A 22,308-nucleotide genomic window follows, 5' to 3' on the forward strand; every position below is an offset into this window, starting at 1 on the left:
GTTTTCTGTGAACTCTTGTGAGTATAATAAAACCTTTTAAAACCAACATAACGGAGGGTACTTCACTATCTTGCGAAATCTTCTTGACCCTGTAGAGGAGGCGGTCTGTGAAGGATTGGATCCCCTGTAGGTGAAGAGGAGAGACGCGGGTGCCCTGCTATATCTACTGGCGAAACGGACCACATAGTCCCGAGCAGCGCGGTCCCAAACACCTTTATTCTTTGATCATTTAGTGTGAACTACCTACCACACCATATCGGGACCAGCAGCGCAAGTACTTGTCCTTGTTGGGACTCAGGATTGACTTTTTTCTTTATATATATCTTGTATATATTGTTTTATATACGGCGCGTCCAGCCCGCTGAGAGGGGAGGAGACAGGCGCGGGAGAGGAGGTGAGTGACACAGGGGGGAGGAGACAGGGTGCGCGAGCATTCATGACGCACGGCCCATATCTAACACCAATAGGGAGCGTACATTGGAGGAGAATGTCTAAGAGGGAGGGGAGGTAGGCTATTTAATAAGGCGCATCAAGGCGCGCAAACTCTATTACCCCACTCCCCTGACGAAGCAGCAGTGAAACATGTCGGGAGGGGTAGTGTTTGCTGTTGCATTTTAGACAGGGAATAGCAAGGGGCACTAATTGGAATTGATAGGGAAAATGTAGATGGAGAAAGTGTTGCGTGTGTAGTGAACTGTGTATGTGACCAATCCGCTCAGTGCTTGAAATCACAATCCACATAACATAGGTGAACCAGCAGAGTGTACAATCAGTGCGCATGTAATAGCACACTTAGTGATGAATACCGCAGAAGCATTATACTGTGAGTCTCTCACCCCCATAGCACAACGTGTCATACATTGCAAGTCTAAACAGGCTGCAAATGTCAATACATTAAAAGGCTACATGGGGGGGGTGTTGATATCACAAAATAACACTCTTTGTCCCGCTATAAAATAAAGCACTGAACGGACTACTGTTATACTAACATAGTAGTGGATTACAAATGTGTAGGTGATAGTACATCAAACGATCAATAACGCAGTTGAATAACACTGCTAATAACCACCCCCAGAACATTACACTATACACCGCTATACCATATAGGGTGCAAAAGTGAATATACAAAAAGGTTATATACAGAGGTGTTGATATTATAATAAAAAAAAAAAAAAATACACACCGCTCCGTTTTCATCAAGCAGCATTTATTATCAAACACAATGTTACAACAAAAAGCACATATCTTAGTACTGCCATATAACTGGTGTAAAAACTGATACCCTCTGCTTCGTCCTGCTGGTTTTAATCATGCACATTTTTTCTTTTTTATAATAGCAGTTTCAAGTGAATATTATAAAAGATGTTGTTTTAGATACATATATAGTATTTCTTGGTCAGAGGACTGTTTTGTTTGTTGTCATGTATTGTATTTGACTCTTGGAAAGAAATCACTTTGGGTCCCTAAATTAAAAGCAAATTGCACATAGTATTTATATCCAGCCACAAGATGCTGTCCACTCCCATCCTAATTGAAGAAAACCCACCAGAGGACCCGCGGAGAGCATGACAACCTCACCACGTGATCACGCTGGGAGAGGGTGGTGACCTCATCACGTGCACCCAGCTGGCTCAAGTGGTGACATCAGCACGCTCACCGCAAGTGCTTTGGTGGGTTTACTTTAATCATGACGGGAATAACCTCTGAATAACCCCTGAAAGGCTGAATGTGAGTCACAGGTGCCATGATCAGCCTTGAACCTGGCATATGAGGGGTTAAATGGCAGGGGCTGCTCGATCGCTGTTCCATATCATTGTGCCATACAATGAAAAGGGATTTGTGACAAAGTTATTCGTAATAAATCAAATTTCTTGTCGAAGTTCATCTCCACATGTAATCAATATGAGCAGATGACCTATTAACAGTATGCTTCCTCTGCTTTTATCTGTTGACCTATCAATTCCTATTCATCAATTTTCCTATCTGTTACACTGGGAACCAAGATGACAAGATCCTTTCTTGTGTCCTCCTCCTTCCCTCTCTTTCTCCTCTATGCTACTGCTGACCTTCTTTCTCTTCTCGTTGGCTCCATTAATCGTCTCCTGGGACGCTCTTCATACTTTCATGTATCTTGAATGGGACCTAATGGGTTTTTAGCACCTGTCTTTGAATTAAAAGCTTTTACCAACTGGAAAGGTGAAGAAGAAAACTGCTATTAAATGGGAACATACACAAGGGACTAAACAATCCCCCAAACACCACTTTTGAGTTTTCACATTTATGGTATACATTCAACACTTTTAAGACGGTGCGCCCCAGGGCAATGCCATGCATATCAGCCTAAGAGCCCGTCCAGTGCATTACATAATCCTATTCTGTGTCTCTGCAGAACTATAAAGTTTGGCAGGAATCAGCAACCTTCTGACTCCAACTGTTGTGAAACTACAACTCCCAGCATGCACTCTTATTCAGCTGTTCTTGTAACTCCCTTAGAAGTGAAAGGAGGATTTTAGGAGTTTAGTTTCAGAATAGCTGGAGTGCCAAGGTTGCCGATTTCTCATGTATGACTTTTTCCAGGAATGAACTATGAACTAGACATGTGTTCTCCGGTTAAAGGGGTTATTCAACATGTAAAACATACCCCCCAATGCCCAGACCCCAGATATAGATTATATTTACCCTGCTCCCCAGCACCGCCTAGCTCCTGCTCCCCGCATGGCCAACGCTGCATCTCTCCGTTGCACGGGTCAAAACATCTGGCCAAGGGGAAAGGTTGGCCAACGGCAGGCTGCGACGGAGATGAGCCACCCTAGCGTCACTCGCGATGCTAGGGAGTCTCGTCTCTATCGAGGCCTGCTATTGGCTCCCCTAGCCTGTCACTGGATGTTTTGATCCGCACAATGGTGAAATGCAGCGGCGGCCATGCGGGGAGCAGGAGCTACGGGATGTCGGGGAACGGGCTAAATATAATATATATGAGAGGCCCGAGCATTGAGGGGCATGTATTACGTGTTGGATAACCCCTTTAAGAAAATAAATCAAATACCTATAATGTTGATCTGGCTACATTTTTTTCAATGTTTCTATTAATGTCCCTATCTTTTTCAATATATTGGTGCTGCCATATGGCATCCTTCGGGTCTGATTAGCCTCTACCTCTGCCTCTGTTACACTTTGTTGGTTTTGGAAGGCAGACTAGTATAATCTCTTATGCTCATTTAAACAATGAATATATAATGGATCATATCTATCATTTTCTTACTGTGGAAATAACCCAAATTCTATTCACTGATGTGATTTATTGTCATCTTACTGTAACTCATTATTAATTGGTCTTCATCTCACTAAACTCTCCAGACTATCCTTAATGCAGCAGCCAGATTCATTTATTTGTCTAACCTCTACTCCGATGCCGCCTCCCTGTGCCAGTCATTGCTCTGGTTGCCCATAAAGCATAGAATTCAATTTAAACTGCTCCTTCTTATCCACAAAGCTCTCCACAGTGCTGCACTCCTACATCTCCTCCCTCATTTCTGACTACCACCCCAATTGTGCTGTCAGTTCTGCCAATTATTTACAGCTAACAATCACCATAATCCAAACCTCTCACTCCTGTCTCCAACATCAGTTCTCTGTAATGCCCTAAACCAAATAATCAGGTTAATCTCCAACATTCACAGTTTTAGGCATGCTCCAAAAGCTAAGGCTGGGTTCACATCAGCATTTTGTTTTGAATTCTTCTGATCAATCAGAAGAAAAGGAAATAACAAAAGAATGTGGATTCTGTATTTTAACCCCTTAATGACCACCTATACACCATTTTACGGCGGTCATTTTAAGGCAGCCCAGTCTCAGCGTGCAGCGAGGAGCGGGGACCTGGCTCTCACATGAGAGACGCAGTCCTTCTCTAACAGTCCGGACCCGAAGGAGTGCCAATCTGGGCTGTTTAACTGTCTTACATGCTGTGGGTGATGGCTCCCGCCGCATGTAAAGCGCTGACAGAGGGAGAGGACTCCCTATGTCTCCCATTGGCACCGGGTAAATGTGATCGTGGGGTGCTGATGTGTATAAATTCAGGCTGGGGTCTTATAAAGGTCCCAAGCCTGTCTTCAGTAGTTTCCAGCAGGCTGTGCCTCTCTGGCACAGCCTGCAGGTCCAGGTCAGTATAGCACTGACATTAAAATGCAATGCACTATAGCAAGCGATCAAAAAGCGTAATTTACTCCAAAATGATACCAATGAAAAATTCAAAGTGTTCCACAAAAATCAAGCCCTCACACAACTCCATATAATGAAAAAAATAAAAATAATTATGGGTCTTGGGAAGCGGCAATGCAAAAACATTTTTTTCCTTTTAAAAAAAGGGTTTCATTGCTAAAAAGTAGTAAAACTGAAAAAGAAAATATATGTATTTGGCAGCACTGCAATTGTACTGACCCAGAGAATAAGGATATTATGTTATTTATACCGAAAAATGAATGCGGTAACATTTATAACTCAGTGGCAGTTCTGCTGTTTTTTCCATTTCCTTCTCAAAAAGAGTTAATAAAAATGAATCAGAAAGTTATGTGTACGTCAAAATTGTGCCATTAAAAAGTACAACTTTTCCCGCAAAAAAAAACAAAAAAAAAACAAGCTCTTATACAGCTATATAGACGGAAAAATAAAAAAGTTATAGCTCTTCGAGGGCAAAGATGAAAAAAAGGAAGAAAAACGCTTGGTCAGTAAGGCCCACAACAGACTGGTCACTAAGGGCTTAGGCACCTGTTATGCTCAGTTCTGCACATTTTGCATCCATTTTAGCCATTTCCAGATCCGTTTTTTTTAGACAGGGAAAAAATATTTTTAGTTTTCTGTTCTTTTGATGTATCAGAAGAACGGCAAACAAAACAGTGATGTGAGCCCTGCTTGATCAATATTTTTTATAGTTATGACTAATATTCCTCAGAACATTATCCCTTTTTTCTACACTAATCCCCAACTCCTTGCACCTTAATGCACCTCCTATCTATGCATGCACAACCACTGGCTGACTCATGCAGCCTCATATGTACTATCCTATTTAGCAGTTTAACCATTTGTGTCACCTCTGTATTCTCATAGATTGTAAGCTCTTGAAAGCAGGGTCCCACGATTTTGTTAAACATTACCTGCACCCTCTGAGATGCAATGCACTGCAGAATAAGCTGGTGCTATATAAATGATGATGATTATCAGTGGAATCTGCCATGCTTCTGGTTAAATCCTCCAAAAAAAGGAGAATATTTAAGTCTTGTTTTAGAACTGCAATTATCTCATTGCACGGAATTCTTGTTCCCAAGGAAGCAAAACACTATCCAGGCATGCAACAAAACAAGTTGGTCTTCAGATTTTAATGACGACCATTTGAACTAAAAGTGGATTTTTCGCAATTATTTTCTAGGTTGCAAAAAGGGAATCGGTCACAATAAAATGCAGTGCAATCTGCAGGCGGCAGGTTATAGAGCAAGAGATGCAGAGCAGATTGATATATATTTTAGTGGGAAAAGATTCGGTTAAACTTGTAATTTATTCCTTTAAACCTCAGCTCTTTGTATGCATCATGTGGGCGGTGCTACTCGGTGATAGCTAGCCTTTCCTGTATGCATAGTCATGCAGAGGTAGCTGTCACTCACTGAGTGGCACCGCCCACATGACTCTGATTCTTAAAAAGGGCAGAAGTTTAAATAAATTAAGGTACTTTCACACTTGCGGCAGAGGATTCCGTCGCCGGAACTGTCTGCCGGATCCGTCAAAACATATGCAAACTAATGGCATTTGTCAGACGGATCAGGATCCTGATCCATATGACAAATGCATTGAAATGCCGGATCAGTCTCTCCGGTATCATCTGGAAAAAACAGATCCGGCATTCATTTTTTTTCAAATTTTTTGCGGTTTGAGCATGCGTAGACCTCAATGCCGGATCCATTTTGCCAGAACACTCGGGGCCGGCATTAATGCATTTCATTGGGAAAAAATGCCAGATCCGGCAAGTGTTTCGGAATTTTGAAAGGAGATAAAACCGCAGCATGCTGCGCTATTATATCCGTCCTGAAAAGTCAAAAAAACTGAACTGACGACATCCTGATGCATCCTGAATGGAATGCTCTCCTCTCTCTAAAACTGATCAGTTCTTTTCCGGTATTGATCCCCTAGGACGGAAGTCAGACCCGGAAAAGAATAACGCTAGTGTGAAAGTACCCTAAATTACTAATTTTACTGACGGTTTTCCCACCAAACGATATATCAATCTGCTCTGCATCTCCTGCTCTATAACCTGGTGCTTATAGACTGCATTTCGTGGTGACAGGTTCCCTTTAACCATTCAAGGTTGCCATATAGTTTTTTTTTTTTTGTTTAGAACTGGAGCTGGTATCAGGGCAGAAGGAATAATGCAAAAAATAATTCAGTTCAAACAACAGAAACACTAGTACTTGAGTTCAATATGGCAGGGTTACTATCTGCATGCTACATGATAAACCTGCAAGATTTACTGGCTTGCCATAGATAGAATCCCTGTTATCCAGCTGTCAAAGGATCTAAGCCTGTGATTACATTGTCCAGCCAATGCTGCTGTATAAAACCAGTCAGGTGTGAACACCAGGAACTCGCTGTCTAGTCACCAGAGCTTTAACTCGACTGCAAGAAGCAAATGCGGTATAAGTGGCAAATAGATGTATCCCAGAAATAGTGGAACTAAAGTCTGTTAGACTAAACTTCCCATAGCGAATATAAGAATAGTGTGTAATATTTCACTATGATTTTAGAGCTTGAAGTGGACATGTCCTCTCTGAGGATAATATAATTCCATTATCATGTCAGTGTCTGGGTCTATAGGAACTATTCTTCATTTCTATGAGACTGCTGATGCTAGGATTGTGAAACCACATTAGATCATCCTCTGCATTTCTTCCTAAAGCTAGACTTGAACACAGCTTCAATAAAATGTTGCTAGATATCCTCATTGATTTCTCATATACCGAGTCATTTGATGTTAGAAAAAAGTTGGACTGTGTTGGAAAGGATTTTTTATGACTCTCTTTCTTCTATTAACAGTTTGCAGTTGGAAGGTTCAGAGGTTCCTCTGGGACCAGAAGTCACCTGCGGACCCCTTGATATGACCTTCTCCACTCCTGTGGCCTTAACCATCCCTCACTGCGCTGAAGTGAGCTGTGAGCACTGGCATGTGCGGCTCAAAAGAAGATCTCAACAGGGCATTTGGGAGGCAAGTGACTTTCAACAAAAATATTGTCTTATGCTCCTGTTACATTGTAAAAGTGTTCCTCCGGTAAACAAAAAAAAAAAAAAAAATTATATTGGTATAGATACTTACTTAAAGTGTATCTGAGTTTTTTTTTTATTTTTATTAAAGGGGGTGTTCAGAGCTAAACCCAGACATATCTGCATTTTCACCCAGGCAGCCCCCCTGACTTGAGCATCGGAGCAGTTCATGCTCCGATGCTCTAGTTTGCCCTGCAATAAATTGCTCTCCATGGGGATTCCAGGCGGAGGCTTCCACCCAGCAGTGAGCCCAATGATGTCACCGGCACTGATGGGTGGGCTTTAGCGCTTCCCTAGCCTGTAAAACGGCTAGGGCAGCGCTAAAGCCAGCCCATCAGAGCCGGTGACACCACCCAACACACTGCTGGGCAGAAGCCTCCGCCCAGCAGTGTGTTGTTTTAAATAAAAGATCCCTTGCCCTGCGCTATCCAGCACAGGGCAAGGGAAGCAAGACAGGATGGCTGCCTGCGTAAAAATATGGATATGTCCGGATTCAGCTTTTTAAGTACAAGTGTGATGGAGCAAGTGTTTTTTGAGCATCCCTATTATTTATTTGAAAGCGTCATTAATTCCATATATTCAAGAAATACAATAAACAAGAAACTATTAAGCAACTGGTACAGAGGGGGAAAGTACCCTAATGTCTTTTCCAGCCTAAGGCCTCATGCACACTGCCGTGTTTCACGGCCGTATGCGGGCCGTGGAACCGCGGCCTGGATCCCTCCTGAGAGCAGGAGCGCACGGCGTCACTGGTTGCTATGACGCCGTGCGCTCCCTGCTGCCGGCACAGAACAGTAATACACTGGTATAGATCATACCAGTGTATTACTGTATTGCGGCGGCAGCAGGGAGCGCACGGCGTCATAGCAACCAGTGACACTGTGCGCTCCTGCTCTCAGGAGGGATCCAGGCCGCGGTTCCACGGCCCGCATACGGCCGTGAAACACGGCAGTGTGTATGAGGCCTAATTATCCCTACTTCAGCTGCATAGCTAGATGCATTTCTCTCACAGACAGTGGGCATTTCCCCTATGTAGAATCTGCCAATCTGCCAACACTGTGCTGCTGTAACTTACGGGGGGGGGGGGGGCACTTACAGAAAGGCAGGAGTCTCCTGTGATCTTCAGAAGCAGTATCAGGTTCAGATAGCTCTGACATGCCCCCCTCCACACACACACACACACTTCCTGTGAGACGTCTTCTGTGTATCTGGTACTAAAGACGGATCTTGACAACAGGCAGTGGACTGCAACTTAGATGGAGGTGAGAACCCTCCTATTGGCCATGACTTTACGGCTTTTTTCTGGTGGAAGCAGGCATATTTTTAATGAGGTAATATAGAAATTTGCCATTTACACCAATCTCTTTTAAATAAAATAAAATTGTGTGAAAGTACAGTGACTCTAAACAAGCTCATATCCAGCATACTTTATTAAAGGCAGTGCCTCCAATGGACGTTATCAGAGATCCATGAGGCAAAGCTGTAATGACTTAGCTATCTCCAAAAGTTAGGCGAAGTGGAGAGGACTTCTTGGCACTATCCACTCTGAGACATCTACTACTAAGCTCTTAGTAGAGAATGAGGCTTTAAGGTACAGAAGCAGAAGAATCTCCTGTAGGTTGTTGCAGCCTTGTGATGGGTTATCTAACATGGATTATTAGCAAAATCAGACACAGTCCTTTAATGAAGTAGATTACAAGAGTGCTAATACAAATTAGCATTCATTTATAACGGGGGGTGCACTATATTGTTTATTAGGGTGCTGTCCAGATTAAATAAACTTTAATGGACTGAGGATGTCTAGTGCTACAGTATACGGTTGTACTACTTATATTACTAAAATGAGTGTAGTTTTTGTGGACTGGAAATGAGTAGTGTTGATCGCGAATATTCAAATTTTTATTGTGAATATCAGCACTTCGAGAATTTACGAATATTTAGAATTCAGTGATATATATTCGTAATTTTGAATATTCAAGATTTTTTTTTTTAATCAGTACACATGATCCCTCCCTGCTTCTAGCTTGTGGGCCAATGAAAAGGCTGCAATATATTTGACTTTAGGAGTAGTTGTTGATTGCAAATTTTCGTTATGCAAATTTTAGTAATGCTAATTTTTATCGCCAATTTTTCAATTGCCGATTTCTGCAATCAAGAAAATAATGACTGGAGATAACGAATTTGCGAATTCGCGAATATATATATTCGCCCAAATATTCACGAAATATCACAAATTTAAATATTGCCCCTGCCGCTCATCACTAGAAATAAGCAGCACTTGGATCTTTCTTTAACTCCTTTTGAACTCTCTAGGGAGAGCAGTCAACTTAAATCAAATAAAAGGGACATGAAACCCCTGTTCTACAAATAGGTTAAAGTCTCAGAGGTAGGATCCATATCTATTAAGCATTTATGGCATATTCTGTGAATATGTTATAAATGCTTATGAGGGGAATGGTCCTTTAAAGGGATATTCTATTCCTATCTTAGACATATATGGCACAGCCATAGGATATGCCATAAATGCTCAATAGAAAGAGGGTCAACCAACTCCCCTCCTCCATGCCAACTGCTGCTGAGGCTACTTGGGCTGAATAGCTAGTCGCACATGTGTGGATCTCTATTTATTTTTATAGAAGTTGGGAAAAATATTCATCCTTTGGATGTGTCATAAAAATCTAAGATGGGAATATTCATTTATTAATCCCTGAGAAAGACAATAATTTGTAAGAAATACACAATGGAAGAACTTAACACCTTAAGGACCAGGCTATTTTTTGCAAATCTTACATGTGTCACTTTATGTGGGGATAACTTTAAAACGCTTTCACTTATCCAGGCCATTCTGAGATTGTTTTCTGGTCACATATTGTACTTCATGACAGTGGTAAAATTGAGTAAAAAAAATAATCTTTTTTATTTATAAAAAAATATTAAACTTACCAAATATTTGGAAAAATGTGCAAATTTAGAAATTTCAATTTCTCTACTTTATAATGGATAGTAATACCTCCAAAATAGTTATTACTTTACATTCCTCATAGGTCTACTTCATGTTTGGATTATTTTGTGAATGCCATTTTATTTTTTGGGGACGTTAGAAGGCTTAGAAGTTTAGAAGCAAACCTTGAATAAAAAAAAAATAATAATAATTCAAAACCCACTTTTTAAGGACCAGTTCAGGTCTGAAGTCACTTTGTGAGACTTACATAATAGAAACCACCCAAAATTGACCCCGTTTTACAAACTACACCTTTCAATGTATTCAAAACTGATTTTAAAAACTTTGTTAACACTTGTAGGTGTTCCACAAGAATTCATGGAAAATGGAGATGAATTTCTGAATTTTACTTTTTTGGCAGATTTTCCATTTTAATAATTTTTTTTCCAGTTACAAAGCAAGGGTTAACAGCCAAACAAAACTCAACATTTATGGCCCTGATTCTGTAGTTTACAGAAACACCCTATATGTGGTTGTAAACTGCTGTACGGGCACATGTCATTGCACAGAAGGAAAGGAACACCATATGGTATTTGGAAAGCATATTTTATTGGGATAATTTTAAGCTGCCATGTCCCATTTTAAGCCCCCCTGATGCAACCCTAGAGTAGAAACTCCAAAAGAGTGACCCCATGTTAGAAACTACACCCCTCAAGGTATACAAATCATGCCAGTGCATGCAGCAGAGGTCTCGCTATCAGTAACTGCCGGACCCCTGCCGCGAATCAGGCGGATGCAGCTCCTGCACCCACCCGATCACCACGCATGTATGGTGCTGGTCCTTAAGTCATGGACATCTGCACTGTACATGCATGGCGCAGGTCCTCTACGGGTTAACTTTTTTTTCTATTTTTCTATTAATACTTTTTCTATTAATCTTCTCATATATATAAAAATTGGTTTTTGTCTGTCTGTCTAAAAGTCTGTCTGACTGTTCTTTATGCACGGCCAAACAACTGGACCGATCTTCACCAAATTTGGCACACTGGTACATCAGGTGTCTGGGAAGGTTTTAGACCGGGTCTCAGCTCTCTAGGACATACCGTTCCGGATATATTCCCAAAAAATGACCTGCATTAGCCAATACAAGCCTGCAAGTCTTTTTTCTTCATATACCAACTGCTATACACACGGTCACATGTCCCTTCTCAGCCAATAGAAGCTCAGCAGGCCCTTAGTCTCCACATACACACCGTTTCACACCAGGTTTCCATAACAACCTAGCCATTGTTCTTCATTGCTGCAGGTCAGCTTAAAAGGGGCAGGGTGCTGTGGATGATATTGTTAAGGGAGCAGAGTGCTGTGGAGTTCACAGTTCAGAGAGCACGTAGGGTGGCCATTCAGGCCACCCTTAAAAGTTGGACTTAAAACCATGCCCCCAGGTCCCGCTAAGCCACGTCTCCGATCCGTTTACACCATGACCCGTCCTACTCCTCAGCCAACAGGGATTGAAAAAAACAACTTCTGTCAGCTGCAGGGGTGGGAGGGACGGTGACTTTCTCACTGTAGCTCACACTCAGACAGCACAGTGCTGTTGTCTGAGAGTGAGCTGTTAAAAAGGACATGCCCCCAATCTGATTAGGCCACTGCCCCCTCCCACTCCTCAGTTGACAGGGATTGAAAAAATGAAGTTAAAAATCAACTTCTAGGTCCAGTTAAGCCACGCCCCAGATCCGTTTAGGCCATGCCCCCTCTCCCTCCTCAGCCAACAGGGATTGAAAAAATTAAGTTAAAAATCAACTTCTGTCAGCTGCAGAGGTGGGAAAGACGGTCTTAGAGTGAACTGTTCAAAAGGACACGCCCCCGATCCAGTTAGGCCATGCCCCTTCCACTCCTCAGCCAACAGGGATTGAAAAAATGAAGTTAAAAATCTACTTCTGGAACCCTCTAGGCCACGTCCCCATCTGGTTAGGCCACACCCCCTCCCACTCCTCAGCTGACAGGGATTGAAAAAATGAAGTTAAAAATCAACTTCTAGGTCCCATTAAGCAACGCCCAGATCTGGTAAGGTCACGCCCACTCCCACTCCTCAGCCGACAGGGATTGAAAAATGTAAGTTAAAAATCAACTTCTGTCAGCTGCAGAGGTGGTAGGGATCGTAATTTTCTCCCTGCAGCTCACGCTCAGACAGCACAGCGCCAGACAGAGGACAGTGAGTCTGAAAGCCAGACTGTCGGGCCTAAAACATAACCGCTGGCCACCCTAGGGGCAGGCTGCTGTGGAGGTCACAGTTAAGGGGATGATAGGCTATGGAGGTCAGTTTTAATGGGCAGATACATTGCTCTAAAGGCCACTGTTAAGGGGACGGGCCCCTGTGGAGGTCACTGTCAACAGGGTGGTGTGCTGTGAAACGCACTATTAAAGGGGAAGGCTGCTATGAAGGTCAAAATTAAGGGGATGGGCTGCTGTGGAGGTCCCATTTTAAGGAGGTGGGGCACTGTGTGGGGGGGGGGGGTCAGTGTTAAGAGGTGAGGGGCTGTGGAGTCCACTGTTAAGGGGGCGGGGTACTGTAGAGGTCACTGTTATGGGGGATACTGTCGATATCTTTTAACTACACACAGAAACATTAAATTAAATAGATGAAATATAGCCATGTGTAGCCAGGTCCTTCTGCCAGTTTCTTATATACTGTATATTTAAATTAGTTTCTGTCTGTCCTAACGTCTCTCTGTTCTTTATGCGTGACCAAACGACTAGACCTATCTGTACCAAATTTTCCACACAGGTACATCGGTGTCCTGGAAGGTTTTATACCAGGTCTTAGCTCTCTAGGACCTACCATTCCGGAGATATTTCCAAAAAATTAACTGCATTAGCTATTTTTCTTCACTGCTGTAGGTCATCTTTAAAGGGGCAGGGAGCTGTGGATGATACTGTTAAGGTGGCAGGGGCCACTATTAAAGGGGTAGCTGCTGTGGAGGTCATTGTTAAAGGGACGGGCACTGTGGAGGTCGCTGTTAAAGGGATGGGCACTGTGGATGTTACTGTTAAGAGCAGGCCGCTGTGAAGGTCATTTAAGGCATCAGGATACTGTGAGGTCACTGTTAAGGGAGCGGGGTACTGTGGAAGTCACTGTTAAGGGAACGGGTGCTGTGGAGGTCTCTGTTAAGGGGCAGGGAACAGTGGAGGTTACAGATAAGGGGGCCTATGGAGGTCAATGTTAAGGGGAGGGGTGCTGTATAGGTCACTGTTAAGGGGACGGGCCCCTGAGGAGGTCACTGTCAATGGAGTGGGGTGCTGTGAAACTCACTGTTAAAGGGGTGGGCTGCTGTGAAGGCCAAAGTTAAGGGAATGGGCTGCTGTGGGGGTCCCAGTTGATTGAGGTGGGGCACTGTGGGGGGGGGGGGCAGTGTTGAGGTGTGGGGGGCTGTGGAATTTAGTGCTAAGGGGGTGGGTGCTGTAGAGGTCACTGTTATAGTGGATACTGTCAATATCTTTTAACGACACACACAAACATTAAATGAAATAGATGAAATATATAACCGTGTGAAGCCGGGTCCTTCTGCTAGTAATGTACAGTCATGTGAAAAAATTAGGACACCCTTTGAAAGCATGTGGTTTTTTGTAACATTTTTAATAAAAGGTTATTTCATCTCCGTTTCAACAATACAGAGAGATTAAAGTAATCCGACTAAACAAAGAAAACTGAAGAAAAGTCTTTTCAAGATCTTCTGTAAATGTCATTCTACAAAAATGCCTATTCTAACTGAGGAAAAAGATAGGACACCCTTGCCCCTAATAGCGAGTGTTACCTCCTTTGGCTGAAATAACTGCAGTGAGACGGTTCTTGTAGCCATCTACCAGTCTTCGACATCGGTCTGAGGAAATTTTACCCCACTCCTCAATGCAGAACTTTTTCAGCTGTGAGATGTTTGAGGGGTTTCTTGCACGTACAGCCCTTTTCAAGTCACCCCACAGCATCTCAATGGGATTCAAATCTGGACTTTGACTTGGCCATTCCAGGACTCTCCATTTCTTCTTTTTCAGCCAATCTTTGGTTGATTTACTAGTATGTTTTGGGTCATTGTCATGTTGCATGGTCCAGTTCCGCTTCAGCTTTAATTTTCTAACTGATGGTCTCACATGTTCTTCAAGCACCTTCTGATACACAGTAGAATTCATTGTGGATTCTATGATGGTGAGCTGACCAGGTCCTGCTGCAGCAAAGCAGCCCCAAACCATGACACTTCCACCTCCATGCTTCACAGTTGGTATGAGGTTCTTTTCTTGGAATGCTGTGTTTGGTTTACGCCAAACATGTCCTCTGCTGTTGTGTCCAAATAATTAAATTTTGGACTCATCTGTCCAAAGAACATTATTCCAGAAGTCCTGGTCTTTGTCAACTTTATCTCTGGCAAATGTCAGTCTGGCCTCGATGTTTCTCTTGGAAAGCAAAGGTTTCCTCCTTGCACACCTCCCATGCAAGTTAAACTTGTACAGTCTCTTTCTGATTGTAGAGGCATGTACTTCTACATCAACAGTAGCCAGAGCCTGCTGTAGTTCTCGAGATGACACTTTAGGTTTTTGGAGACCTCTTTTAGCATCTTGCGGTCTGCTCTTGGGGTGAACTTGCTGGGGCGACCAGTCCTGGGCATGTTGGCAGTTGTTTTGAAAGCCCTCCACTTGTAGACTATCTTCCGGACAGTGGAATGGCTGATTTCAAAATCTTTTGAGATCTTTTTAAATCCCTTCCCAGACTCATAGGCTGCTACAATCTTTTTTCTGAAGTCCTCTGACAGCTCTTTTGCTCTCACCATGGTGCTCACTCTCACTTCAACAGTCAGGAGCACACCAAACTAAATGTCTGAGGTTTAAATAGGGCAAGCCTCATTCAACATGCAGAGTAACGATCTACTAATTATGTGCACCTGGTGTGATATACCTGTGTGAGATCTGAGCCAATTTAAGAGGGAATACATGTGAGGGTGTCCTATCTTTTTCCTCAGTTAGAATAGGCATTTTTGTAGAATGACATTTACAGAAGATCTTGAAAAGACTTTTCTTCAGTTTTCTTTGTTTAGTTGGATTACTTTAATCTCTCTGTATTGTTGAAACGGAGATGAAATAACCTTTTATTAAAAATGTTACAAAAAACCACATGCTTTCAAAGGGTGTCCTAATTTTTTCACATGACTGTATATTTTACAGTTCTTCTAGTGCACAGTGAGAATATTGGAAACAATAAAAAAAAAATAATGGAGATATGTACTAAAACATCTAATGTCCTTGTAGAATAGTTTGAAGTTGTTGAGCAGACTATCTGCAGTATGGGTACCCAACATGATATTATGAGTTGTAGCCGCCTTAGGTTTCCGCTGAGGTGATATTTTTCTGTGCCAGCAATCTACGATCACAACAGTTTTCTTTCCAGTTGATTGCTTTGTTATAAATAGCATCCAAAAAATTATTGCCTACAGAGTGAATATATTCCAAAGAATAGAGCAGTATGTGAACAAAATATGCATCATTTTGTATTGATCTAATGCATCTAAAAGAGAAAAGAGAAACAGCAAGTTACTACATGATCCGGTTTACAAAATAGCCAATCATTTTGTGTGAACCAGCCAGGATCCAGGTGAATACAAGACCATGTGTAGTCTGATGTGGCAGTCATGTATTACTAAAGTCCAGAGGAAAGAGAGAGATTACTATTACTTTTAGGCCTTATGCACACGGCCGTTGTTTGGGTCTGCATCCAAGCCGCAGTGGGGCCACAAAAGATGCGAACAGCACTGCGTGTGCTGTCCGCATCCGTTGCTCCGTTCCGTGGTCAACATGTCCTATTCTTGTCCGCGCTTTGCAGACAAGAATAGGCAGTTATATTAAAGGCAGTCCGTGCCGTTCCGCAAATTGCGGAATGCACATGGACACCATCCATTGTTTTGCGGATCAGCGGTTTGCAGACCGCAAAACACAGAACGGCCGTGTGCAGAACCCCTTTGCCCCTTCAAGAAAAAGCCCATTTTTGTTTTTTTGCTCCTCACATTCAAAGAGCCATACCTTTTTTCTTTAGTTTTCAGTTTACATAGACGTATGAGGGCATTGAAAATTGTAAAAAGGGGCAAAAAGTTATTTGTGGGATGAACTTGAAAATGAATCCACAATTCCCCAAGGTTTTTTATTTTTTTTGTGTGCTAGAAATGACATGATGTCCTTATTCTGCAGGTCAATGCGGTTTGGAAATACAAGAATTGTATTGTTTTAATTTTGTTTTATACAAAAGAAACTTTGAAAAAATCTTAATTTTCTTTGCATTATCTTTACATTATCATTTTCTGACAGTCATAACTTTTTAACATTTTCTTCTATAGAGCAGTATGAGGGCTTGTTTTTTTTGCATAATGAACTGTAGTTTTTATTGGTATTTTGTATTTTTATTTTCTTCCGTTACGGTGTTCACTGCCTCATGCAGGCGGTTTACTATGACAGGCCCCAGGATGTCATAGTAACTAGGGATGAGCAGATCAACTTCGGATGAAACTGTACAGTACCCCTTGGAACTGAATCCGAGTTCGGGAAAAGGTTTGTAAAAGTACAAATTAATTTTTGAAGTTATTACCCGAAGTCTTGCAAAACTTTGCAAAGCAATAACTTTAGCTTATCTGAGCCAATACATTCTAATACTGTACGGAGCGCTCGCTCCATACAGTATTTAAAGTTTTATGCAAATCGACTTAGGATGCTTCATAGTAACCAATCGGAAGAATTTTACTGTGAGGGCTCTAATTGGAAGGCAGAGGGAGCCCCCTCCATCTTCCTAATTCCACAGATGTCACAATCGCTACTGACTGTGGCATCGGAGGATTTACAGGATCGGGTTCGGCATCATCACCGATCCTGGTCATTGTGGCTGGTTGTCTGCTATTTTAAACAGATGGCACCCACATGTTGGGAATGGGCTCAGCACAGCAGTTACAGACGGGAGCAGTGATGTGCTATGTACAGCTCCATGATGCCCCAGCTCCACTTAGCTGAAGCTTGGCATAGTCTATCAGTGCAGAAGACCGTGGACTAGTGTTATGCCAGGCTTCAGCTGAGGGAAGCAGTCATAGGCAGAAGTAGCAAAAAATAGCCAAACAATTCTCATTAACCCCTATGAGTCCACCGTTATAGACACGTACAATATGGTATATTAACGGATTTATGCTATCAGTCTACAAGTTGTATGGAGATGAAAGAGCACAACAATAACAACAACATCTTTGGTAGAGTGGGTGCCAATTGCATGTGCCAGTCACCCCCAGCTAAATGTTGCCTTCTTCAGATTATTTTTATTATATCCATTAGCAATGATATGTTAATGGTAAAATAACTTTTGCTATACAAGTAATGTATCTTTAACTGTTGCAAAAATAGACAATTGAATTCAGCTCTGTATTCCCTCCTCAGGAAGTAATGTCTACCGATGACGAAACCACTTCCTTTTACTGCCTTTTGGATCCCTTTGCTTGCCATATATTAATGGACAGCTTTGGCACTTATGCTTTGGTGGGCGAACCTCTCACAGACTGTGCCGTGAAGGAGCTCAAAGTAGCTGTGTTTGGCTGTATGTCCTGCAATTCCTTGGATTATAACCTGAGGGTTTACTGTATTGACAACACCCCATGTGCATTCCAAGTAAGAGATTATATGTCTTCAATGTGTAGTTTTTGGTCAAATATATACTCTGTTTTGCATTAATATCTGCATTAACTGGCATATACACTGTTTATATGGGGAGGGGGGGGGATAAAAATGAAGGTTGTTGGTTCACCCTACCATCTCAGGACATAAAGGTTTAGCAATAGTTTACCTCCTTATTGTTTGCAAGACTGGAGAATGACATGGACATTGGTCTGGTCCCTTCTTCTCAGGTAAGTATTTGAGTTCTACAAAGTAAAATGTCTGTGTCTGTAGGAGGAGGAAGCCTTTCAAACACATAAACCCATTATGGATTAAGAGATTATGCAAAGGAATTTTTCACCCCTAAAATAGAAAAATTGCATTCTACCTCATGAGGGTGTTTTGCTGTGCAGGATAACAGGCTGAACTGGATAGACATACAGTATGTATTTTTTCAGCCTTACAAATTATGGTACCAAGTTACTATGTTAATGTTGGGCTCGCCTTCAATAAGACTTTGTGATTGTGCACTATAAACATAGAAACATAGAATGTGTCGGCAGATAAGAACCATTTGGCCCATCTAGTCTGCCCAATATACTGAATCCTATGGATAGCCCCTGGCCCTATCTTATATGAAGGATGGCCGTATGCCTATCCCATGCATGCTTAAACTCCTTCCACTGTATTTGCAGCTACCACTTCTGCCAGGAAGGCTATTCCATGCATCCACTACTCTCTCAGTAAAGTAATACTTCCTGATATTACTATTAAACCTTTGCCCCTCTAATTTAAAACTATGTCCTCTTGTAGCAGTATTTCTTCTTTTAAATATTCTCTTCTCTTTTACCTTGTTGATTCCCTTTATGTATTTAAAAGTTTCTATCATATCCCCTCTGTCTCGTCTTTCTTCCAAGCTATACATGTTAAGGTCCTTTAACCTTTCCTGGTAAGTTTTATCCTGCAATCCATATACCAGTTTAGTAGCTCTTCTCTGAACTCTTTCCAAAGTATCAATATCCTTCTGGAGATATGGTCTCCAGTACTGCGCACAATACTCCAAATGAGGTCTCACTAGTGCTCTGTAGAGCGGCATGAGCACCTCCCTCTTTCTACTAGTAATGCCTCTCCCTATACACCCAAGCATTCTGCTAGCATTTCCTGCTGCTCTGTGACATTATCTGCCTACCTTTAAGTTCTCTGAAATAATGACCGCTAAATCCCTTTCCTCAGATACTGAGGTTAGGACTGTATCACTGATTTTATATTCTGCTCTTGGGTTTTTACGCCCCAGGTGCATTATTTTGCACTTATCCACATTAAATTTTAGTTGCCAGATTTTTGACCATTCCTCTAGTTTTCCTAAATCCTTTTCCATTTGGTGTATCCCTCCACTATAAGACTCAGTTCATTTCAAGTTTGTGATATACATTTGGCGTAAATGCTGGGAGCACTTCCCGACATAAACGTAGATATATCCAAAGACTTCATTTGTCAAGTATATGCCAAAACACTATCCTTTTGGCATACATGGTGTAAATGTCAGAATACCTTTTAAAACTGTATTGGAAAGCATGCCACTAATGTTATTTATAACAAGGGGATTCCATAAAAAAAAAAAATATCCGTTTTTATTGCAGATGTATAGTTGGATTTGTCCAGCGGTGTTTGTACTTTAAATAGTCTCTCAGCTTATGCCCCGAACATAGTGTAAATGGACCGAATAAGGATACATCTTACTTTATTACAACTTAAAGAGGACCTTTTATCAGGCTAGCTCTAGTACAATTATTATCCTACCTTACAGGGCAGTCCCCACTGATGCCAAAATACTTTTTCTTTTTCTTTTCTACAGAACCTATGTTCGTCCGCTGTTGGCCCCGTATATTTTGGCACCTTATAATATAATGAGGCAACTCGGTTATACTAGACGGAGACTTGTATTTTCCCTGTGAGTGGTTATCTTCTCCCTGGCTGTGAGCGCATCAAATCAGAGCGCCTCACTCTTAGCCAGGGAGAATGAGCTCAAGGATGTCTACACGCTCATGTTCTTGCGATAACTTGAGCTCATACTTCCTGGCTAAGAGCAGGGCGATCTTATTGGATGGGCTCAAAGCCAGAGAGAAGATAACCACTCCCAGGGAAAATACAAGTCTCCTTCTAGTATAACCGAGAATACAAGTCTCCACTTAGTATAATCGAGTTGCCTTATTATAAAATAAGGCACCAAAATATACGATGCCAACAGCGGACGAACGGGAGGTTCTGTAGAAAAAAAGAAAAATCCATAGCATCAGTGGGGGGCTGCCCTATAAGGTAGGATAATAATTAGACTAGAGCTAGCCTTATAAAAGGTCCTCTTTAAAGGTAATTTGTCACCAGGAAATTCACTGTCGAATCAAGCACAATGTCTTCTAGGGCTAGCTCAGATGAATTTTAATGGTATCTTTCCCTTAGCGATTTGTTTCATTCTGCAAAAAAATAACTTTTAATTCACATGCAAATAACCAGTCAAGTGCACCAGGGGCAGACCCGACCCACTCTGTGCACAATTACTCCTCAGGGATGATAGCTATACAGGAACCTTGGCCCTGTCAATCCAGGAGAAGGAGGGGCTGGTGGAGGATGTAGCAGAAGCAAAGGTGCACATAACGTCTTGGGCCTATCCTTTGTGCACTTAACTGCTCATTTGCATATGGATTAAACCATTTAGCTGAGCTATCCCTATAAGGCATTGTGCCTGGTTTACCCGTGAAATTCCTGGAAAAGGATTCCTTTTTAACAGAAAACAGAGCCTATTTGTTCTTCCAGGATGAGTTTTCTTTTACTGCTTGAAAAAACACAAGATCACATGGATTTTAACACATTTTGACATTATGCAATTCAGATGCGATTGCGTTCAGTTGACATCAACGAGCCTAAGATGAGAATTTACAATTGAGAGTTCTTACGCGACACCGTTTTCCTTCAAGGATTGTATAATTCATGAAAGGGTTGCCAATGAAGGAAGAAGATACAATAACTCTGTAGTGAGGGTGGAACCATTCTCCTCAATGGAAAAATGTTATCATTAATAAGCTCCATGCCTTTGAAGTTTGGTTCTTCACACATGATGTCCCCCTGTGTGTAGTTGAGGTTTACCCTCTAGAATATATTATAAACTTTTTTACAGGGAGCTGCTCTCAATTTTCCCATATTCATGAACCTTGTTTAATTTATTTCTGGCAGTAGAAATTGGGCATTAAAATGAAGCAATGGGAAAGATTTCTGGAGCAAGAAGATGTCCTCCTTGCCGTACCCTCTAAAAATGAGCAAGAGTATAATAATCAGAGATAGCACAGAGAGCGCAGACTGTGAAAGTGGAGAAGGAACAGTTTTTTTAGCCTGCAAATTGCATTCATTTTAATCGGATACAAAGGACAAAGTTTCAGTCTCATCAGGTTGATCATATGAAGGACAAATCAAAGCAGTTCCTCTGCCTTTGTTCTTATAATAAAATGAGAGTGTCAAACATAGCAATTGCTCACTTTCTGAAAATGATCTATGCCTCTGATGTGCTGCGTCCCTTCCTACAGGCACTGCTCCAGTTCTTTGCTGCACATCCTGATCCTGGGTTGGTGGCAGGATCTTTTATACAGTATAAGCAGCTGACTCACATCTAGAGAAACATAAAGTATTACAGCTGTCTTCACCCCTAAAATAGCTTCAGCTCCAAGAAAAAGTATTTGCAAACTTACAAAACAAATATGTACTGATTAGAGATGAGCAAATTTCATGATATGAAATTCGTTCACGCTTCGTTTGGTGGTAAAAGCAGAATTGCTCTATGGATTCCGTTACCATGGAACATAACACAATTCTATGACGGAATGCAAAACGGAATGCCTTTAGAGGTATTCCGTTATTCATTCCTTCATAATAGAAGTCTATGGCCTGAGTAATGGATCCATCCCGTTTCCATTATGCAGAGGAGTCCTCTCCTGCATAACAGAAACAGGACGGATCCGTTTTGCATCCCACAGACTTCTATTATGAAGGAATGAATAACGGAATGCCTCTAAAGGCATTCCGTTACGCGTACCGTCATAGAATTGCGTTATGTTCCGTGGTAACGGAATCCATAGAGCAATTATGCTTTTACCACCAAATGAAGCGTGAACAAATTTCAAAATTCAGTCATAATCTAGTGTATATCTTGCACAAACTTGGTAGAAAAACAACAAAAAGGTTAATTAGGCTTACAAAATGTTCACTGTGTAGCAGTGGAAGTGTTATTTTGAGCTTTTTTTAATTGCTTTTTTGTCAAGTTTTAAAACAGTGAATTATCCAGATAAAAAATAGCTTGGAAACAGAAAAAGGAATCTACAAAGCATACACATAATGTTAATGAATAAAAAGTCAGT

At 41.7% G+C, this 22,308-nt stretch overlaps 1 protein-coding gene across 1 annotated transcript in view; it reads left to right on the forward strand.

Moving 5' to 3' along the window:
- Positions 1-22,308, forward strand: part of UNC5D (unc-5 netrin receptor D) — a 694,878-nt gene that overhangs the window by 611,515 nt on the left and 61,055 nt on the right. Inside the window, exons 12-13 of the mRNA XM_044283128.1 lie at positions 7,078-7,246; positions 17,693-17,920. Of these exons, the coding sequence (XP_044139063.1) occupies positions 7,078-7,246; positions 17,693-17,920 (397 nt within the window). The remainder of the gene's footprint in view (positions 1-7,077; positions 7,247-17,692; positions 17,921-22,308) is intronic.

Source organism: Bufo gargarizans, chromosome 2 (assembly GCF_014858855.1).
Source record: "Bufo gargarizans isolate SCDJY-AF-19 chromosome 2, ASM1485885v1, whole genome shotgun sequence".
Taxonomy (NCBI): domain Eukaryota; kingdom Metazoa; phylum Chordata; class Amphibia; order Anura; family Bufonidae; genus Bufo; species Bufo gargarizans.